The 17,467-nt window shown below is 44.1% G+C and overlaps 1 protein-coding gene across 2 annotated transcripts in view; it reads left to right on the top strand.

The window, feature by feature from the left end:
• Window positions 1-17,467, top strand: part of MCTP2 (multiple C2 and transmembrane domain containing 2) — a 187,758-nt gene that overhangs the window by 60,277 nt on the left and 110,014 nt on the right. Inside the window, exons 5-8 of one of the 2 annotated variants that reach the window (XM_066239371.1) lie at window positions 3,384-3,526; window positions 4,323-4,399; window positions 4,942-5,053; window positions 10,297-10,332. In XM_066239371.1, coding sequence (XP_066095468.1) covers window positions 3,384-3,526; window positions 4,323-4,399; window positions 4,942-5,053; window positions 10,297-10,332 — 368 coding nt within the window. The remainder of the gene's footprint in view (window positions 1-3,383; window positions 3,527-4,322; window positions 4,400-4,941; window positions 5,054-10,296; window positions 10,333-17,467) is intronic. The other variant, XM_066239372.1, reaches the window with a different exon arrangement.

Raw genomic sequence — 17,467 nt, 5'->3', positions numbered from 1 at the left:
CTGATTCAAATCTGCCTTTTAAACATCATTTGCTTCTTGCATTTCCCCCCCTTAATCTCTGGATAAGTTAAAATGCTTGCCTAGCACTGTGCAAATTCTGTCACTTGGTCTCTGTCTCCTCCTCACCTTTCCCTGTCTAACCATGTGCTCAGACAACCTCAGTCCTTCTCTGCGGGTTTGGCTTCACCCATATTTCAGCTCCCACGGATACCCCCACTAGACAAATCTCCCCGACTGTGAACTAGCGTAACGCCCAAGCTCAGTTCTGTTTTGACACTTACCTCTTGCATTGCACTTACGGTCTGTCTGCTGCCCACCAGCTGCAAAGAGCAGAGCCTAGGATTCATTTCCCCTTGTCATCCTCCACATGGTGCTGGGCACCGAGCCATGCGCTGTCACCTGTACACGTGTGTGGCACGTGAGTGATGCCAGCAGGCCTGACAGGTACGGACGGACGGCGTCCAGGGAGACCTGACCAGCCGTGGTGTCGTTGAGCAGGAGCGGGAACGAGGGCTGCTGCACATGCTGTCGGGAGGGCACATCGGCACAGCATTGTTGGACGACTGGTCAATGGCTCTTAAGTCTGTCTGAGCACGCACGGTGAACTTGGGACGGCGCAGGCCACTCAGGCCACTGAAGTCGAAGGACTGGGTATCCTCAGTTTGGGGCTGCGTCCCTCCATGGGGTCCACATGGCAGAATCAGTGTGGCAGCCCTGCAGCCTGGAGGCACTGTCACCTGTCACCGGCCTCCTAGCTTCCTCTCCTCCCCCCCCCCCCCCCAAACCACCCTCCTCTTTGTTGAAAAGAGCCTCATTGTTTATACGAAGTGCCCGGGTGAACAAGGTTAAAGTCCACCCATTCAGGTGTCAGCTCATCATTTGTATCATCTGGGAGTCGCGTTTCTGACTGGCGGAACCCTTTTCAGAACCTGCCTAGTTGAGATGTCACATCCCTGACAGTGAGAGCCAGACACTTAGGCGCAGAGAGAGAGAGAGAGAAAAAAAACCACACTGTGCTCCCCCTCCTTCTCCCCCTCCCCTCCCCCATCCTCAAACTTTCCCCTAACAATTAATGCCGTACTAACTTGACACCCTCTTCCCTTGTTTGGCTTTGTAAGCCCTGTCCCTTTCTCTATTAATTCCAGACATTAATATTTTCTTTCACGCAACTGCCGCCATTCACCCGTGAAACAGTTTGAACATTATGTAGCTGTCAAGATGCTTGGGGATTACCCAGTGTGCTTTGCCTGTGAGAAAGCGACACCACCGAGGCCTGGTTTTGAAATGTTTATTTTGAGAGCACGCTGACAGGCATGAAGCTCTGATCCCAGAGTGGCAATTTCATTTAATTAAAGCCCTCTTTTTATTATAGTTTTTCCTCCGCTTTTTATATATATATATCTCTCTCTCTCTCTCTCTCTCTCTCTCTCTCTCTCTCTCAGAATGATTGTTAAAGTGTGACTGGCCGGGGTGGGGGTGGGGAGGCAGGTTGCTCACTCACTAGTGAGTGTGCCCCTGAGTGGCTGTGAACGAGCTCAGAACTGTCACTTAACTTGGCATGTGTGTCTTGTGTCTGAGTGTCCAAGTTGAAACTAAAGATGGCTGGGCTGTTGTCCCCAGGTTGCCAAACTTAAAATGGGAGACTTAAAGGCGTATATGTGCACCTTTGTAGTTTAATTTCTTTGTTTTTCCCTGGCTGGAGAGGTCCGTTGGTTGGATCATTGTCCTGATATACAAGGGTTGTGGGTTCAGTCCCTGGTTGGGGCACATGCAGGAACAGATGGATGATACTGTCTCTCTCTCTCTCTTCTCTCTCTCTCCCTTCTTCTGTCTCTCTAGAATTAATAGCTTAACTTTTTTTTTTAATTTCTTTGTTTTAAAGTCAGAGTCTTGCAATACTGGAGGACGACCTCGTCAGAATTACATCTCAGCTTGTCTACCAAGACTTTTAAACAATGTGTAATATCTTGCTCGTCTACAGGGACGTGACTTTCAGTGAAAATAGTCAGGACATGTATTGCCTTTCTTTTCAGTAATTTTTAGTTCGGCAGCCAATGGAAACATAGAAAGGAGCTTAAACAAAAGTAAAAGATAAAATAATTAATGACGAGTAGTCATGATTTGGTCAGCGTCAGTGACAGGGCAGCCTAGGTAATTTCTGACCTAATATTCTTAGGCTGTTGTGGTTTGACGTTACTATCAGGAATTCAGCTTAGTATATATACACATGGAGGCTGATGTTGGGTGCTGTCCAAGCACCTGGGATAAATCAGCCAACAAAACAGACTGTTGGTCTTTGTGTCCTTTCTTCATAATTCTGAGTTTCCCAACTTATTATAATATTCTAACTCCCCAAGTTACATTTTGCAAATTAGCACTATGAGCTGGCTGTTTGTTTGTGCCTTCTATATTTATAATTTGCTGGGTATGAACACAGAAGTGTATCCTGGTCACTGTTGTGTGTCCCCGGTGTGACGGTACCCTTGCATGCATGTGACACACATTTACCGCACAGAAACCCATGTATTTTTGTTTGCAGGCATTTTTTTCCCCTCTTAATTTATCTGAACAGAGTGGAGGAGGGTCCATCATTGGCCCTTTTTTTCTGCTTTGGACACTGGGCTGGAGGAACGTTATTCATTTCTTTGGGTGTCCATTTCAAAACTCTCCCCGGGAGGGGCCAGCAGGTCAGGGGTGTCACCCTGAGGCCAGCTGAGGGCCCCGGCTGATGTGTTCTTCAGCTGGCCGGGGTGACACAATGTCCTCCGCTTTACTGCAGGTGCGGGAGGCAGCGAAGAATGGCAACTTTGTCCGTTTAATCTCCACACGCCCCCCTGCCCGGGTCCAGCCCCAGTCCCTCGCCCCATCTTTTAAGCCAGAGGATCCCGAGATTGATTGATTTATGATGATTATATTCTCAAGGACAGGGTTCAGTTGAGTTAGCCATCTGGCCAGACGTTTGCAAAAACGGTTTCTTTCCCTTTTCACCGACTCGCTGCCATTCTTGAGGGGGTGGGCTGCTCCCTCGGACTCCTGACGCAGCAGCCTGGTGCCAGCGCGGTTGAATTTTTTGTGGGTGGTGTGGTGATGACATACCCCTAATGAAACAAAACAGCGAAGCCTCAAGGAGCCCGTTTATATTCTGCCACCGAGGGCGGAGAAGAATCAGTCATTTACCCCAAATTGTTTCCTACGTCTCTCCTCTCCACCTCTGGGGCCTTCAATCTCTGCCTGGGGAGAGATTTGTTCTGGGTGTGCACGGCAAAATGCTTTGAGCCCAGAGAGTGTGTAGAAAGAATCTTTACTTAATGCTCAGATCCTCGGCCCTCTCCGTGTAACTTGACAGACACGTCTGGCTCTCTCTCTTTTTTTCTCTCCAAAAGGCACCAGCGATCCCTACGTGAAATTTAAGCTGAACGGGAAGACGCTGTACAAAAGCAAAGTCATATATAAGAACTTGAACCCTGTGTGGGACGAGATAGTCGTCTTGCCAATCCAAAGCCTTGATCAAAAGCTACGTGTGAAGGTAAATCACAGAGGGCGCCCGGACCTTCTCCCTGTTTGGAAAACATTCATTTCTCAGCGTGCTTCACCTATCTTAAAAAGCGAACGTCCCAGATGGATTCTTTTATGGTCCTTAAGCACCGGGTTAAAAAATATTAGTATAGAAAAGGAGGCTTCATAGACTTTGTTGAAACTGTATGCTTCTTCCCTCAGATAGATGAGATATATATATACTCGACAGAAAATCAGAGTGGAAACAATCTCTCCATTGATAATATTGTAACTTACCGAATGTGGAAGAATGATTACCGCTACTTTGGGTAGTGACGGGTATGAAAGCCCTTTCTCATTAGGAATAGCTTTATACTTAATAGAGCTTTAAGCTCCTGGCTATAAGCATCGATTGCTCTAACATCTGGGTTAAAACTGCATGAACTGAGTGCAGGATGAGATCGCTATAGAATATTTAGCAAATTTCTATTTAATTGGCAGACCTGCTCACCGTGGAAAATACTAAATTTTAATGAGAGGCCATTTAAACTACAGAGAGCGGTCCATTGTGCATAACATCTGAATGCCTATGAGCACTGCCTTCGAAGTGTTTTCTGCTGCCGTTCTGGCTGTGGTGGGCAAAACATGCACGTTGGAATAATTTCGTTCTCTCCATCGGCTTGGCTGAGTTCCTCCTGAACCATGGCCGTGCACATTATTTTTAGATCCAGAAGACGAAATGTAAAGTCCTCAGCCTGTTACGTTTACTAATAATTTGATAAACTCGGTTTGCCGCATTAATGTGTGTTATTGGCCCTCTTTTTAAGGTGTATGATCGTGATTTAACTACATCTGATTTCATGGGCTCTGCAAGTGTGGTTCTCAGTGACCTTGAACTTAACAGGTACTGTAATTTTTTTACCTTCTAATTGTCATGAATGAATTTGAAAGGGTTCACAAGATAATGGGAACTGGCATTTGTTTAGATCAAGTGACAAAAAACATCTGAGCAAATGAAAGACTGCTTTAAAAATGTAATTTTTAAATGATGTTTACTTTTTAGCTCCCAAATGTCCTGATAAGAAATCCTCTGTGATGGAGTCTGAAATGTGTATTGGATTGTGCACTCTGGTTTTATGAATATTCGAGTTTCTCTTAGCCTGCCTAACTTAAAATGAAAAACAAGTATTTAAATTTTATTTGGGAGAGTAGATGAGAAGAATCAGTTAACCAACTGTTGAATTAGACAATGCCAGACAGTTTCTCTACCCCAAAGATGGTTGGTTTGTTTTCTGAATGTGGTGTTTTTTAAACTTGTGTCTGACCCTTATTCAGAGGAAAGAGACTTACTTTTACCATAGGCTGCTGATACATGATAAGACCACACAGTGACGCCAATAAGAGCTAACTTTATTTGTTGTTGTTGTTGTTTTTTTTTGCTCATAGAACTACTGAACATATCTTAAAATTGGAAGATCCAAATAGTTTAGAAGATGACATGGGAGTGATTGTGTTAAATCTGAACCTGGTAGTGAAGCAGGGTGATTTCAAGAGGCATGTAAGTATCACCACTTGGTTCCTCTTCTGAAACCTTCACTGCTGCTGTCCTTTGATAACGGGGCTACCAGATGGCTCATCTTTCTGTAATTGTTTTGAATAGGAAACAAAATAATTTTGAAGGGATTTAAAGAACCTAGCGGTGGTTAGATATGTCTTCTTTTTTGGATTTCTGGAAAGAAAATAAATGAATAATTCTTATTTTGGCTGGAGATATGGATAGTATTGCAGTGATTAAAGTGTATATGTTCTTGTACTTTGCTTGTAATGTATCATAAATATTGTTTTACTAAGTGTTAAGGTTTTTATTTATAATAAAATAATAGAATAAGCAGTTTCCAGGGTTTTATTAGTGCATTGTACATTATTTACGTTATCTATCTATCTATCTATCTATCTATCTGTATTTGAAGTATTTCAGTTTCTCCTTTTTTTATCTACCAAATTTTCTATTGAGAGTACTTTTGGGAAGATGTAAATTTTAATGTTCTCTGGTTCATGATACAGAAAATTTCTAGTTCATGCACAACCTATTAAAGATTCCTGTAACATCAGCAGAGCATTGTGTTTTGTGATGATATGATTGGGATTCTGTTATTAGGACCAAATATATGGATGCAAAAAACAATCTTATTTTATATTCAGAGAATATAATGATATTTTAAGAATCTAAAAGACGAACAAAAAGCATCTTTGATTATACCTTATTTGCAAGGAATTTTTAAAGCCAGCTAAAATACCTACTTGAAAAAGGACTAAGATGTGTTAAAATTTTAGCATGTTTAGAATCTGGCATGGAACTCTGACGCCTGTTTATAAATTAGGCCTCCAGTAATGCTTCTTGAGTTGAGTCACCGGGGTCGACGAGAAGAAGATTCTTCATTTTGACATCATCTCTGCTTATAGTTGTAATTTATTTTCACAATGAAAATCATGACTGATTTACTAGTAAACTCAGAAAATGGCTTCAAGAAGTAGGAAAACTGCAGTGACTTTTCCAATGTCGGGGGGGGGTCAAGTTAATCGTTGCTGTTTTTATTTTAATATCTTATGAGTATTTACATACTTGACAATCACTAAAAATAAAGAAAAGGCCTTCCATTTTTTAAAAAGTGTCCGTGTTAACACTTGAGGTCTCCGTAAGGCTGATATTTTGATGTTGACATGTCTTAAATTGCTGTTGGAAATAAATTTACTTTTCTATCTAACAGAACAAAAGAAGTAGGGATTTTCTGTAGCTTCTCTTACTCCTGACAGTTTGTGCCACCGGAGTCCTGTCACTGCGAACTATAGATGACCAGCTCCTTGAGCTAGTCGCCAGGTTAAACTAACAGTATAAACAAGTATCATTTGCCACATGGCAGAGCAATTGCTAGCTGATACGTTCTGACCGGTTTCTTACATCTTGACCTGGGCTTTGTAAAGTTGGATAATTTCCCCCACGAAAACACTTGCCTATTCAAGCTGCATAATAGCTGTGTGTTTATTCCCCTTGTGAATTTTTCTGTACTCTATTCGATTATATTTAGCAGTAATACCGACGCTATAAAAACACATTTAAATATTGGCCAAAATTTGGAGTTTTAAAGGGATGCTGTCTTAGTTAAAATAAAATGTATTTCAAATGGCCGAGAAATTCACATGAGAGGCAGCTTGAGTTCGTTCTTGTAAAGCATCTTAGGGAGCATCTGTCAGTCTTAAATGTTGCCATTCTTGTCACTTTCCTTGGTGGGCTCTCCTTGCCTTTGTGTCCTTACAGCCTGATTTTGAGAGCTTTCCCGACGGGATCTGGGCGTCCTCACGCACTTGTCCCAGGTTCTTGTTCTTGGCTTGTCAGGCAAAGGTCTAGTGTGCCACTTAGATATTTTATATCACTTTTGTGTGGGCATTATAATATAGAATACTCTACCTGCTCTTATTTGTTCCAATTGGTAGTTTTGTTTTTCTGTTTCTATCCTTGATCAGAGTAAACCCCTGTGAGGAATAATTTATCCTGAGCCGTGTGTGGTTATTGAACTCACAGTGCCGATCGGAGGCCTTTGGGATAAATTGTAATAGATTTCTTTCTTTTCTTTTTTTTCCTTCTTTTTTTTCTATCTCTTTCCCTCTCTCTCACTCCCTCACCTCCCCTCCCCTCCCCTCCCCTTCCCCTTCCCCTTCTTTCTCTCTCTCTCTCTATCCTTTCTTCTCTCCCTCCCTTTCTTCTTTTCTGAGTTTAAGTTAATATTTAAGTCTTCTTATATTGGGTTTTTAAATGAGAGCTAAAACGCTTGGGATAGGGAAGACAGTGGTTTATTGATAGGGAACAATTTGTTGACAAATTTCCATTTTAATTTAAAGTTCGATGGAGAGATTTCAGTTTAGAGTCTCAGTTTCATATCCATGTTTTTTACTGTCATCACTGAGGCGATCTTTGTGGCGGTGGAGCCAGTCTGACAAAAGCCTTGCTCTAGTTTCTGTACAATGTCTATGCATCGGCCCTCGTGCATGGACTGGTGTGTACGTGGGTGGTGTGCAGTCAGAAGGTCAGGTGTCGGCTGGCAGACCGACCTGACGTCTCTTTTTCTTGGCAAAAAATAGGATTGCTGTTAGAATTACAATCTCCGTCATCAGACTGCGTGGGTTTGAATCCCAGCTCTGATATTTTCTACTATAGTTTTGAGAAGTTAAGCGAGCAGAATCACAGAATATCCTAACCACCTAACAACCCCTCTTGGCTACAGTTTCTTCATGAGCTTTGAAGTGAGGATAAAAAGGTTATCTGTTTTACAGAATTGTGAGGAGTGAGCTTATCAAACACAGAGCTTGGCACGGAGCAGACCCCCTCTAAATGTGGTGGCTTCTCGTATTTATAGTAAGCACATCGCAATCGTCACTTTCCATTAATTTCCATCGCCATTTTATATTTTATTATTGTTACAAAAATCAAAGACATATATGTCAATAAGGCCCTAACTAGCCTTTGTACCTATCAGATGGTAATTGATTTTGGTGTTTGTTTTGTATTTGAAATACTTCTCAATATATTATTGGGAAAATACAGAAAGAACTGGTTTTTACCACTGAGGTTGTAGTATCTCCAACTCTGTGGCATATGCTGAATGAACTCATAATTTCACCGGGGGGGAGTGTTTTTAATAAAGAATATTTTCAAGTCAAGCCCTGGCCAGATAGCTTGGTTGGTAAGAGCATCGTTCTGAAGTGCAGAGGTTGCCGGTTTGATCCCCGGTGAGGTCACAGCAGTGTTCCTGTCTCCCTCCCTCTCTTTCTAAAATTCAATAAAACAAACATTAAACAAAACAAAACAAAAAGAATATTTTCTAGTTGTTTCTTTACCAACGTTTCTAGTTGCCGGTCTTTGGAATGTAAGTGGAGTTTCCCCAAAGATGATTTATTTTCTGGTTTCTAACTTACTGGGAAGAGGTATCCTCAGAGTGGGACGGGTCATTTGCCTGAAGGTATTATTTTCTGTAAGCATAATAGTAAACATGGTCTGCTCGATTGGATTCATAACTGAGTTTTAATCTCCCAAATGTATCCGAGATTGAACATGCAGTTAGCTGGTTAGTTAGCCAGGGTGGAGTTTCCTAGCACTGGACGGGGATGGGAGCAATGAGAGGCTTTTGCTAAGAGAGAACGTTAATTGTAGATGAAATTTGGCAACCTGAGCATGACAAATGAGAGCTTTAGAGAGAATAGTGGTGGGCCTGGCCGGTTAGCTCAGCCAGTGAAGAGCGCTGTCTCGAAACAACAAGGGCGTGGGTTCGATCCCCGGTCAGCGCGCAAACGGTAGGTAACCAAAAAATGCACGACTGAGTAGAACAACAAATACTTCCCTTCCCCCTCCCCTCTCCTTCCCTCCTTCTCTTTGTCTCTCTAAAATTCAATAAAAACGAAGCGCTGGTGGGAGAGCTCAGTGGGTTGGAGCGTGGTCCTGGAGCACGGAGGTTGCTGGCCTGTTCCCCGGTCAGGGCACATACAGGACCAGCTCAGTGTTCCTGTCTCTCTGAAAAACAATAATAATAATTATAAAAAAGAGGACAGTGGTGCATTTAACGTTGTTCCGAACTTTTTTCCTTCCCTCCCTCAGAGCTGTATTGGCCTAATTTTTCTTAATTTTATAGAAATGACTCATTTTTTCTTATTTTGAAAATTGAGATTTAATCAGTAGAGGTAAATGGAATTATTTTTCTAGTATATAAAACTATGGGAAACTTCAACATGAACAAACATTGTCCATGAATTTTTTTTTTTTCATTTTTCTGAAGCTGGAAACAGGGAGAGACAGCCAGACAGACTCCCGCATGCGCCCGACCGGGATCCACCCGGCATGCCCACCAGGGGCGACGCTCTGCCCACCAGGGGGCGATGCTCTGCCCATCCTGGGCGTCGCCATGTTGCGACCAGAGCCACTCTAGCGCCTGGGGCAGAGGCCAAGGAGCCATCCCCAGCGCCCGGGCCATCTTTGCTCCAACGGAGCCTTGGCTGCGGGAGGGGAAGAGAGAGACAGAGAGGGAAAGCGCGGCAGAGGGGTGGAGAAGCAAATGGGCGCTTCTCCTGTGTGCCCTGGCCGGAATCGAACCCGGGTCCTCCGCACGCTAGGCCGACACTCTACCGCTGAGCCAACCGGCCAGGGCCATTGTCCATGAATTTAAATATTTTCCTAATACTACCTGAATATTTCAGGTAGAAGAAATATGCCTTCAGACTTTGCTTTTACAGGTGAAGTGAAATGATAATGTTTTAAGGTAATTCGAAACGTAAATGGACTTCCACGGACAGAAATATTTATATGTCCTTATACTTCAGTTTTTATTTTTAAGATTTTTATTTAGTCATTGCAGAGAGGAGAGAGAGAAGGGGGAGGAGCAGGAAGCATCAACTCCTATATGTGTCTTGACCAGGCAAGCCGGGGATTTTGAACCGGTGACCTCAGCATTCCAGGTGGACACTTTATCCACTGTGCCACCACAGGTCAGGCCTGTATGTCCTTATCTACTTTCTTATCTGACAGTACTGTGAGAAAATGATCCAGCCACCGCAGCATAGTGATTCTTCTTCTGTATTTTTAACTGTTTTCTTGCTCAACTGTTTTCTCTGCAACTTCGGAGAAAGGCTGGGTGTTCAGCGTTTAAATGTAGTCTGCACCATCTAAGTAATATAATGATACTTTTAGACCTTTAATGATTTTATTTCTCTTTTTCCTTTTGCCATTTTTCACCATTCAATGGACACAATCCTCAGCATTGGTCAAACCGGAAGCGGTTAAGTGCTAGCAAGGTAAATATCGTTCTTTTCTTTCTTTTCTTTTTCTTTTGCTGCATTTAGTTAAAAGTTCATCTTCATAACAAATACAAATGTGTATGTGATCGATACATCCCACCCTTTACATGCAACAGTATTCTTTTCCTCCTAACTGCCTCCCTTTTAAAATTCCATTTACTAAGGGCATAGCAGATGTTTGAACTTACACGTGCTGTCGTGGTGACATTCTGTATGTACCGGCCACGTTAGAATGTTCCAGTTCATTAAGCTTAGATCATTGGAGTGCGGTGCAGTTAGATTTAGCCTTTTAGGAAGGTATTTGCCATTGGGTAGAACTGAGCTCTGGTGTTACAGGAACAATGGAAAGATTCATCGAAAGGGTTTTATGGTATATTTTATAAATATGTTTCCTATGATCTGAAAAAGCTATCTGTGGCTGTTTTCGGTGAATTTCTTTAGGTATTTCTTCATGATGTACCACTGATCGTATCTGCTTGAGCAATTGTATATACACTGTGGTCCAATTCATAAATAGTGTAGGTGCACTGAGGTAGGAGTACAGTATGAATTAGCAGGTTATTAAATGAGCGTGTTATAACTTAAGTGACTAAATGTATAAATCAGTGTAAAAGTAAACCGACACTTTTTTGTTTGTTTATTTTTTTACAGAGACAGAGAGTGAGTCAGAGAGAGGGATAGACAGGGACAGACAGACAGGATTGGAGAGAGATGTGAAGCATCAATCATTAGTTTTTCATTGCGCGTTGCAACACCTTAGTTGTTCATTGATTGCTTTCTCTTATGTGCCTTGACCGCAGGCTTTCAGCAGACCAAGTAGCCCCTTGCTGGAGCCAGCAACCTTGGGTTCAAGCTGGTGGGCTTTTGCTCAAACCAGATGAGCCTGCGATCAAGCTGGCGACCTCGGGGTCTTGAACCTGGGTCCTCCGCATCCCAGTTCGACACTCTATCCACTGCGCCACTGCCTGGTCAGGCTAAACCGACACTTTTAAAAAATTATAACTTAAGTTAGCTTGGCTGCTTTGTTGAGAGAAATAATTAGCGTGGTGCTTTGTGTGTGTGGGGGTGGGCACATCAACAGTCTTTTTATGTGCATTTATTTACACACACATGTGTAAATTACACACATGTGTGTGCACCAGTATAGACCAGCTCTGATTTCTGACCTCACTGTGCTTCAGTGGTTGAGTTCTCTGTAAGGTAAGGAGATGAAAGAAAGTTTTTTGATTTTGTAAGGGTGTGTGTGTGTGTGTGTGAGAGAGAGAGAGAGAGAGAGAGAGAGAGATTTGTAACCTGAGCAGCACCAGTCATTCAGGATGCCGGGCAAACTTGAGAAACTTCGCCTCTTAAAACTCAAAAGGAATCCAACTTCTGACGCTTCCTAAAACGTGCAACCTTTGCATTCTTGAACACTTTGGAAAACAACTAGGATAAGGTGTTTGGTTATCCTACCCGCCCGCTGGGTTTCCAAGACGCTGATTCTTTTCAGAAGCGGAGACAATAAATAATAGCATGAAGCTGTCTCAAAAAAAAAAAAAAAAAAAAAAAAAAAAAAAAAAAAAAACAATCCCTCAAACGTCTGCCTTATTCCGTTACAGTCACTAGAGGGTAGAAGAACATCACGTCTCGCCGCAGATGGGAGCGCTCCCGCATTAAGAGTTTCTGTAACCATCCGAGGCAGTAAAGTTTCCCGGCATGCTTTGGTGGAAGCCTGACAAAGCAGTATTTTCTCCTTTTATTGATTCTGCTGCTGCACTAAAACACTGGTCCTGTACATCAATAACCATCTTTAGTTAGGGAGCTCTGGCCTGTGGAAGAGCGCTGGCAGTTTGTGGGAGAACATAAAGGCTGGAAAGAAGAATTGTGAGCTTGGGGAATATTGTTGTCTAGGGAGGACAGGCGAGGTTATGGAAGAATGGCCCAAGGAATGAAGAGGGAGAGGGGAAAAAAAAACGTTGACGGCCCAGATAAAGATATCAGAAATATGGACGGGCCAGAGGATCCCAGAGAGCAGTATTTATATTGCTGCAGGGCTGTCTCTTCCCATTGAGCTGTGTCTTTTTTTGTCTTTTCCCCTACCATGGTGCTTTCTAGAATTTTGACTTCAGTGCACTGGGGCTCAGAAACATAATAAATGCCCAAGCCTTGTACCCTGTGTTTAATAAAAGCTTTAGATGAATTGAGCTTATTGAAAGCTATTTATGATCTTACTTGAGAGATGCAATTTCTATATGTCAGTGAAGAATTTTTTGACTGTTAGGTTAACTCTTTGCTACTTCGAGTTTGCAGTTTGGAGGGAGAAGCACGTGAGACGGCTTATAATTTGGTTTTTGAAAATGAGTCTCTTGGAAAATTTCCAGATGCTGTGATTAACCCTCTGTAAAGTTGTTAAAGAGTACCTTGATCAACCTAGCGTGGTATTTTTAAACTACATATAGCTTCCTTTTTAGGATTTCTATAATATATTAAATTTAAAAGTTAGGTCGTGGCAGTTAGATATAAAGAGGAGTATTACTTAGCTGTGAGTATCTAAACATTTACTAATTCTGAGTAATGTGTTACCTCAGAAGTGTCATTGACTTTTTCACCTCCGTCGTATTCTTGAAATAACTTAACTTTATTTGGGTAATTGTTTCTTAAATCCAGAAGTTTATAAGTCTGCATTATCTAAAGGAGCCCAGGATGGCAGTCTTTGTTGAGTCTTCTAAAATGTTTCTTTACTGACCTTGATTTTAATGTACTGCGTATAGGGATTGCCTTTCAGTACAGGTTGAGGTTTTATCCAGAGCCTTTTCAAACGAGAACTGAGACTTGGATTTAGTAGAGCCTGAACCACAGAACCAGTGATTTTGGGATATTTACTATATATGTTCTTTGCTGTGAATAGCTATTGTTTCCAAACCTTACTTCTCTCTTTGTAATGTATGTTAATAGTTACAGAGATTAAAAAAAAAAAGGAACAGCAGTTACTTCTTTTACATCAAATAGTCTAATGGAGGAAAAATGCAGTGGTAAAAAATGGAACTGAGGAATTACTGAGTGTGCACACAAATCCCGTGCACATGTGCACACACAGACGTGTACACACACCTCTGCTGTTTTTGGAGCTGTCTAAGTGGGCTGGCTGAGCACAGGGCCCCTTTAGTTAAAGACTTCCTTTGCTTCAGATTAGCCCGCACAGAGATAAGTGTACATTGTGACATAGCCCCTCTTGTGACCCACCTTTTTGTGCGGTCCTGTCAGTGCTCCAAGGAGTAGGAGACATGACACATGTCCCTAAAGGTCCCATTCCATACTGGTGGTGTGACCTCTGTTTTCCTTTTTTTTTTTGTATTTTTCTGAAGCTGGAAACGGGGAGAGACAGTCAGACAGACTCCCACATGCGCCCGACCGGGATCCACCCGGCACGCCCACCAGGGGGCGACGCTCTGCCCACCAGGGGGCGATGCTGTGCCCCTCCAGGGTGTCACTCTGTCGCGACCAGAGCCATTCTAGCGGCTGGGGCAGAGGCCAAGGAGCCATCCTCAGCGTCCAGGCCATCTTTGCTCCAATGGAGCCTCGGCTGCGGGAGGGGAAGAGAAAGACGGAGAGGAAGGAGGAGGGGAGGGGTGGAGAAGCAGATGGGCATTTCTGTGTGCCCTGGCTGGGAATCGAACCCGGGACTTTTGCACGCCAGGCCAATGCTCTACCACTGAGCCAACCAGCCAGGGCCAACCTCTGTTTTCCTGTCTGAAGTTCGATGACTAGTGGGGCCAAGTTTTGGCCTGTTTGGCTCCGTGTCCTTTCCTCTCCTCTCCCTCTGTTATTGCAGAGGCCGAACTCCACAGGATGCCTGCGATACTCCCCCGTCCGTCTGTCTTCCAGTGGGCCTCCAGCTGGCTGCACTCAGTGAGCGGAGCTGGCAGGACACTAGAGGGGAGCGGCTGGGTGTGTCCGCATTTTCCCTCTTCCGTTAGCCAGCCCAGCTGTGCTTTCGGCTTCTCCCAGGTGACCCTGACCCTGGTATTTGCTCTCTCTGTCTCTGTGACCCAGGGGTCACCAGACGTCAGCTTGAGGGCCAAATGCAGCCCTGTATCTGTCTTCTTCCCAAATAAAAGACTTTTGGGAACTCAGCGGCACGCTTTTGTGTATAAACTACCTCTGGCCGACAGCGGCAGGGTGGAGTCTTTGGTACGGAGACCTAACGGCCCAGGAGCCCAAGTATTTGCTGTCGGGCCTCGACTGGGAGGAGCTGCCATGCTTTCCCCGGCCCCGGCCTGTCTCAGAAGCTGTCCCCACCTCTCAGAGGCTGTCCCCACCATGGCTTCCCTCAGGTGTCTCCGTCTTCTGCTCGGTTTCTCTGCAGCTCCCTCAGCTGTGAAGACAGCACTCTGCACCGGGGGGACCTCTGTTTGCAAACCTGCCATGGTTTTCTTTGCCTGTTTGAGTCCAGTATCAAATTTAGGGCTAAGCCCTAGCTTTTGGCATTATTATTATTATTTTTTAGCACACTTTTTTAGTGTGATTTTTTTTTTTTTTTTTTAGCACTGAGGGTTCTGCCTGAATTTAGGTCATACCTTCCCTGCCTTCTGTCCCTCCTCCCACTTTCTGGGTTTTTTTTTTTTTTTTTTTTTGGCTCAGCCTGGCCCTCTGTTTCTCGGACATCTGGGAGATAGGGCGGGCAGCCAGCTTCCCGGGAAGGTGGAGCTGGTAGAAATGTTGGGCTTTGGCTGGTCCTGAGCCTCAGGAACTAGCCTGTTGGGTGAAGCAGGACCTCTTTCTCTGCTCGTTCTTCCGCATTGGCTTTTTAAAGTCTGCCAGCCTCGGACTCATCGCACGGTAGCCCCCCAGGGCAGGGTGCTAGTGGGGTCTCGTGACTATGTCCTAGATTACGCTCTCTGGTAGTGGGCTGGTGTGGCACCTCTTGTCGTGTCTGACCCCTCTGCTGGGCTCTTGTCCCCAGGGTGACTGACTCTGGGTTAACTGCTTGGCCAAATGAGTGTGACACCTGGGAAGGCTTGGCAAATAATTGTGCCTATGCTTTTTTTTGCCCGTAACTGTCCTACAGGTTGACGATGTCAGTTTTGCTTCTGAACCCTTGGCAGAGACTTGAATGCTCACTGCAGGTCTGAGCACTTGACAGAGAATGAGATTAGAGATTGTTGTTTTGCTAAAAGGATTGGCCTCTGGTGCCTTATAAAATGGGGTTTTACCATAGTTAGTTCCTGGCGGGTGTCCTGCGGTGAAGCAAGTTCAGTATTGGAGGAATACTGAAACAGAAAGAGGACAGTCCAAGAACGTGGAGGGCATGCCCTCTGTCACTGCACCTCTGTCTAATTGAACCACACCCCTTATTTCTATATAAGCCTGAGAAGTAGGACAGTCACTTTTACAAGAAGTGTGCCCCTTTGAGGAACTGAGCAGGGAGTATGGTGCCTGGGACACTTTTCCAATTAATGGAGTGCTTTTTACTTGTTTGCTTTGTTCTTTTTCATTTTCACACATTCTTAATTAACTCAGTGCCCACCCATAGTAACACCTTTTTCCTTTTGATTTCCCTGGTTAAACCCAAAGGATTGGAGAATTGCATATATATACATATAACAAGATAGTCATAAAACCTTTATTATCTCTATATCTATATACCTGTCTGTCTCTGTCTACCTATAGATCTAAACTTACTAATTTTTTTTGTCTGTCTCCATCTCACTCCATCTTTACTATCTGTTTATCTAATCTATCTATATATTTGAATTAATTTATGTGTCAGTCTCTCTCTATATCTGTCTGTCCATCTGTGGTGCTGTATATAAGCCACTGATGAATCTTAACCCTGATTATTCTTTTGCCCTGTTGTGAAGTCTAGGTCAGAATCACCCTGGGTAGAATGACTGTTACAGGCTTTCCTCAGTTCCGGGGCCTCAGTCACATTCAGATACGGCCGTGAATCTGTGGGGACCCTCAGACCTCGGGTGTGCTCCAGGCCCAGAGAACAGCTGCTGATTCCCAAACTGTCCCTCACAGCCCTTCTCTCCGTGACGTTAGTATCAGGTTGGGCCAGAAACTTCTCACTGAGTGTGTACAGTACTGGCAGGACTACTGTCTGGGGAATACAGAGACGAATAAGATGCGGTCATCCTAACTGATGAGCTCATAGGAGAGATGACGGTTGAGAAGGGGGGCTGTTCAGAAGGTGTGGTTGCATTCACATCCTGACCTTGCCGCTGGGTGGGGTGGGCTGAAATCTGGGGACAGGGAAACTTTAGGAAAGAACACAAGAATGATTTTTTTAAATTAATTAATTAATTTTCTTCTATTCCGCGTGAGAGGAGAGGAGATAGACAGTCTCTTGTGTGCTCCCTGACTGGGATCCACCCGGTGACCCCCTTCAGGAGCTGATGTCTGCCCATCTGGGGTCATCTTGCAGCTGAGCTATTTTTAGCACCTGAGGCTGAGGCTCTACCACACCATCCTCAGCACTCGAGGCTGATGTGCTTGAATCAATCGAGCCATGGCTGTGGGAGGCGGAGAGAAAGAGAGAGAGAGAGAGAGAGAGAGAGAAGCAGGAGGGGAGGGGTGGAGAAGCAGGGATGGTCACTTCTCCTATGTGTCCTGACTGGGAATCGAACTCAGGACATCCACATGGTATCCCGATGCTCTACCACTGAGCCAACCGGCCAGGGCCGACTACTTAAATTTTTAACCCCAAAAGTCACTTGCTTGACTTGAGTCCTAGTACTAGGAACATCAGCACTGAAGCATTTTAAGTGAAGAAGAGACAGAAATATGGAACACGGAAGTGAAGGCCCACAAGATGACACACATTGATCAAGAAATACTAGATACTGAATAATATGAGTGCATGTGAACTTGCTAGAAATCAGGGCAATGTGGAAAACCTTGTTGCATCACGTGGCCTTCCTTCTTTTTTTTTTTTTACACATTTCAAATGTAAAGGAGCCTGACCAGGCGGTGGTGCAGTGGATAGAGCATTGAACTGGAATGCGGAGGACCCAGGTTCAAGACCCCGAGGTCGCCAGCCTGAGCGCGGGGTCATCTGGTTTGAGCAAAAGCTCACCAGCTTGGACCCAAGGTTGCTGGCTCCAGCAAGGGGTTACTCTGTCTGCTGAAGGCCTGCGGTCAAGGCACATAT

Source organism: Saccopteryx bilineata, chromosome 7 (genome assembly GCF_036850765.1).
Source record: "Saccopteryx bilineata isolate mSacBil1 chromosome 7, mSacBil1_pri_phased_curated, whole genome shotgun sequence".
Classification (NCBI taxonomy): Eukaryota; Metazoa; Chordata; class Mammalia; order Chiroptera; family Emballonuridae; genus Saccopteryx; species Saccopteryx bilineata.
This window is presented reverse-complemented; position numbering and strand designations above follow the sequence as displayed.